The sequence below is a fragment of the Sturnus vulgaris genome, chromosome 18, assembly GCF_052056855.1.
Source record: "Sturnus vulgaris isolate bStuVul1 chromosome 18, bStuVul1.hap1, whole genome shotgun sequence".
In the NCBI taxonomy this organism is placed as follows: domain Eukaryota; kingdom Metazoa; phylum Chordata; class Aves; order Passeriformes; family Sturnidae; genus Sturnus; species Sturnus vulgaris.
This window is the reverse complement of record NC_142260.1, coordinates 4,212,131-4,215,747: the sequence shown is the minus strand read 5'-3', so window position 1 is coordinate 4,215,747 and position 3,617 is coordinate 4,212,131. Positions and strand designations below refer to the sequence as shown.

Below are 3,617 nucleotides of genomic sequence, written 5' to 3'. Positions count from 1 at the left end.
CCACCGCCGACAGATCAAGACCATCACTTCGACCAAGGAACAACTAAATTGCAACAATCATGTCACAAGATCTGCCAGGGGTAATTTTTTTTTACCCTTATCTTTTTGTTCTTTTTGTCTCTTTTCCTTTATACATTTCTTTAAAGTGACGTTTTTTATACTTTCACGTTGCTGTATTACTGTATATAATAATGACCAAAACAGCTACATACCTGCTTTCCATTGCAACCCAGCTGTTTTAAAATAAACCCTACCCATACATCCTACAAACACCCATCATTAAGAGTCCTTTCACTGTAATCCACCTCTGCATTACTCTCACCTTCTAGAGGCAGGTCCTAACAACTAGTAGCACCAGGATCTCCTTGCTGGGATTCCCACACCATTACCACTGTAAAACTGCTGCCAGATTTGCCAGGCACCCCACACTGATACCCATACACAGCACCACTGGGACACCCATACCAATGCCACTAGAGGCTCTCCCACTGGTACCATCGGGACCCTCTGCTGGGATCAAAAGCATCACTGGGACCCTCACACCAGTACTACTGTGAACCCCCCTTGCCAGGATTACCATGCCTCCCAACCCTGGCTGCCCTCAGAAGCTGGAAATGACCGTCCCAGATTCCCGAATTCCCCCGGCACTGCCCCTCCATCCTTGCCTGCCTCCCTTCACTTCCCACACTTTTCCCTGCAAACCACTCCCTAACACTGGTGCACCTGCCTCCCCAAAACACAACCACACACCCAGGGGTGGGTCCCCGCAAAGGTCGGGGGATCTGACCCCAGCGCTGGACAAGGAAAAGACACGGAGTTACGGGAAGGGGCTGGCACCCACAGTGCCAACAGAGGGGGTGAACCCCCAAACACTTTATTTGGGGGACAGGTAGGGGCTGTCACCGGTACAGGTAATCAGCCTGGATGTTGGCCGCGATCTCGGCCTCCCACTTGTCGCCGTTGTTGAGCAGCTTCTCCTTGTTGTACAGCAGCTCCTCGTGCGTCTCCGTCGAGAACTCAAAATTGGGGCCCTGCCAGGGTGGGACAGGGTCACTCTTGGGGTCACCGTGGCAGGAAAAGGGAGTCCCCACTGTCCCCCCCGGCCATGCTCACCTCCACGATGGCGTCCACAGGACAGGCCTCCTGGCAGAACCCACAGTAGATGCACTTGGTCATGTCGATGTCGTAGCGGGTGGTGCGGCGGCTGCCATCAGCGCGGGGCTCGGCCTCGATGGTGATGGCCTGGCACGGGGACACCGTCACAACTGGAGCCCCGGGTGAGGAGGAGGAGGAGGGGAAGGGGAAGGGAGGCTCACCTGTGCCGGGCACACGGCCTCACAGAGCTTGCAGGCGATGCAGCGCTCCTCCCCGGACGGGTACCGGCGCAGTGCGTGCTCCCCGCGGAACCGTGGGCTCAGCGGGCCCTTCTCAAACGGGTAATTGATGGTGGCCGGCTCTCGGAAAAGGTAGCTCAGGGTCATGGCCAGGCCTGCGAGGGAGAAAGAGGGGTTATGATGTATTTGGGAAGTGGGGGGGTCACCTCACAAATAAGGAGGGTGAGCGGGGTCTCACCGCGGACAAGCTCAGTCCAGAGCAGGGTCTGGGCGGCGCGGTCAGTGATGGATCGCATGTCCATGGCCGGCTCCCGGACATTGACGTACTCTGTGGGAAGAGGGGAGCTGTGCCCACCCTGCAGAGCCGTGGGGTGGGAGCTGAGCCCCCACGGGGGGTGGCATGGCCGTACTCACTGTAACAGTCCCTGGGGGTGCTGGTGCTGAGCAGGCGCAGGGAGCCCAGTGGGGCCGGGGGGCCTGGGGAGGAACAGGAGGATCAGTAGGGTCAAGATGGGGTTTGGAGGGGTTTAGGAGGTTTGGGGATTCCTGGGCAGCCTCACCTGCACGGGCAGCCTGGTACAGCAGTCGCAGCGCTGCCATGGCCAGTCCTGGGGTGCAGAGGGAACCTCAGCAACTACCAGTAATGGGCTGTCAGAGGTCCCCCACTTCCCATGAGGGACACTGGCACCCTGATCCCCAGGCACCCCTGCCCCAACACCCCACAAGGGACCCCAAGTGCTTCCCCCTAGGGACCCAGGCATCCTGTTTCCTCTGCCAACCCCTCTCAAGGCACTCAGGCATCCTGTCCCTCCTTGCAGCCCTCTCTTAAGGGACCCAAATGTATCCCCCAAGAGATCCGGGTATCTTGTCCACCCCCTAAAAGGGACTCGCACATCCTGCTCCCCCACCCGCCAGGGGCACCCAGGTGTCCCGTCCTCTTCCATCCCTAAGGATCCAGGGGCCCTGATGTCCTGCCTAATCCACGTATCCTCCCATCCCCAAGGCCCCTCCTCGACCGACCCTTCCTGTCACCCCCAAAGTCTCAGCCTCTGTGTGTCCCTTCGGAGAGCGGGGGGGACGGAGGGTAGCGCAGTGTCCGGGCCGCCCCCTCTGCCCCAAACGGAATTTAGGCGGCCACTACACGCCACCGGGGGCGACCACAGCCTCGGGCCACCCCCTGGGCCCCCCAAGCTTCCCCGGGTCCCCCTATTCCACCTCACCCGCCTCAAGGGCCCTCCGCCGTCCTGACCCCTGGCCGCCCCCGCGATCACTGCGCATGCGCGTGCGACGGCGCGTCGTGGGAGGGGCGAGCGACGGCGGACGCGCTTTTCATTGGTGGGAGACCCGCAAAGGGCCGGGGAGCGGGAAGAAAGAGGAGGAAGCGTCGCTGATTGGGGGAAAGTGGCGAGCCGAGCGGCGATTGGTGGGGCGGGAGGAGGGGCGTGTCCAAAGGGCGGAAGCGCATGTTCATGGCGGAGGTGCGTGGTTACGGTGCCGGCGCGGAGCCTCCCGCTCTTCCAGGGCTTCCCGAATCTGAGGAGCTTTCCGTCCGATTCCTGGAGTAGCTCGGGCCACGGGTGCCGGAAGATCTCGAAGCTGGAGCGGCCCAGACACTTGGATTCACTACAAAGCCCGGCTTCCTCTCTGGGGGGCTCAGCGTTGGCCACTACCCCTCAGCCCCGGCTCAGTCCCTGGAGGTGGGCACCGGGGATGTTTCCCATTCCCTATTAAACTGTCTTTATCTCAACTCCCTCGTCCAATTCTTTCAATCCGCCCACCCGGGGGGATTCCTGTGGGATTCAGCCAGGACAACCCACAGCCCAGCAAGAATGGGTATCCCTTTACCGGTACAACCAGCCCCTCCAAAATCGAGCAGCATGGAACGAAGGAAACGGGGATCGTAGAGCAGGATAAACGGGAACATAGGACAAAGGACACTGAGATCATGGGGCAAAGGAAACTTGAGTTCGTGGAGCAGGAAAAACTGGGAACATGGGGCAAAGGACACTGAGATCATGGGGCAAAGGAAACTGGGATCATGGAGCAGGAGAAACCAGGATCATCCCAGCTAAAGGATTCGGGATCAGGGACTTGTCATGGACCTTCTCGAAGCAGAGTAGACAATGAGGGGCAAAGAAGACCCCTCTGCTCTGGTAGTACCAGTGGAAATAAAGCCCCAAAGAGCCAGAAAAAAGGGATGTGGGACCGGGATGGAGGGAGATGTGGGGAACAAGGGACTTTTGGGAGCAGGAGTGCAGAAAGGTGAAAGGGAAGCATACAGGA

The 3,617-nt window shown here is 59.5% G+C and overlaps 1 protein-coding gene across 2 annotated transcripts; it reads right to left on the bottom strand.

The window, feature by feature from the left end:
• Window positions 1-817: 817 nt before the first annotated feature.
• Window positions 818-2,662, bottom strand: NDUFS8 (NADH:ubiquinone oxidoreductase core subunit S8). 2 transcript variants are annotated; one of them, XM_014878777.2, is made up of 7 exons: window positions 2,555-2,662; window positions 1,895-1,942; window positions 1,749-1,811; window positions 1,573-1,662; window positions 1,317-1,489; window positions 1,114-1,242; window positions 818-1,031 (listed from the first exon to the last, which is right to left on the bottom strand). In XM_014878777.2, the coding sequence occupies exons 1-7, from the start codon at window positions 2,610-2,612 to the stop codon at window positions 900-902; spliced, it is 693 nt and encodes a 230-aa protein (XP_014734263.2). In that variant the 5' UTR covers window positions 2,613-2,662; the 3' UTR covers window positions 818-899. The 2 variants fall into 2 exon arrangements, with proteins under 2 accessions (XP_014734263.2, XP_088031601.1); XM_088175475.1 differs by having other exon boundaries at window positions 1,895-1,968; window positions 2,555-2,607.
• Window positions 2,663-3,617: the final 955 nt, after the last annotated feature.

Excerpts from the sequence above, each read along its gene's own strand:
- NDUFS8 (XM_014878777.2), bottom strand. The coding sequence starts at position 2,612 with ATGCGCAGTGATCGCGGGGGCGGCCAGGGGTCAGGACGGCGGAGGGCC. Across the intron at positions 1,943-2,554 it reads GCGGAGGGCCCTTGAGGCGG|GACTGGCCATGGCAGCGCTG; the intron begins GTGAGGTGGAAT and ends TCTGCACCCCAG. Across the intron at positions 1,032-1,113 it reads CTGTGGACGCCATCGTGGAG|GGCCCCAATTTTGAGTTCTC; the intron begins GTGAGCATGGCC and ends CCACCCTGGCAG.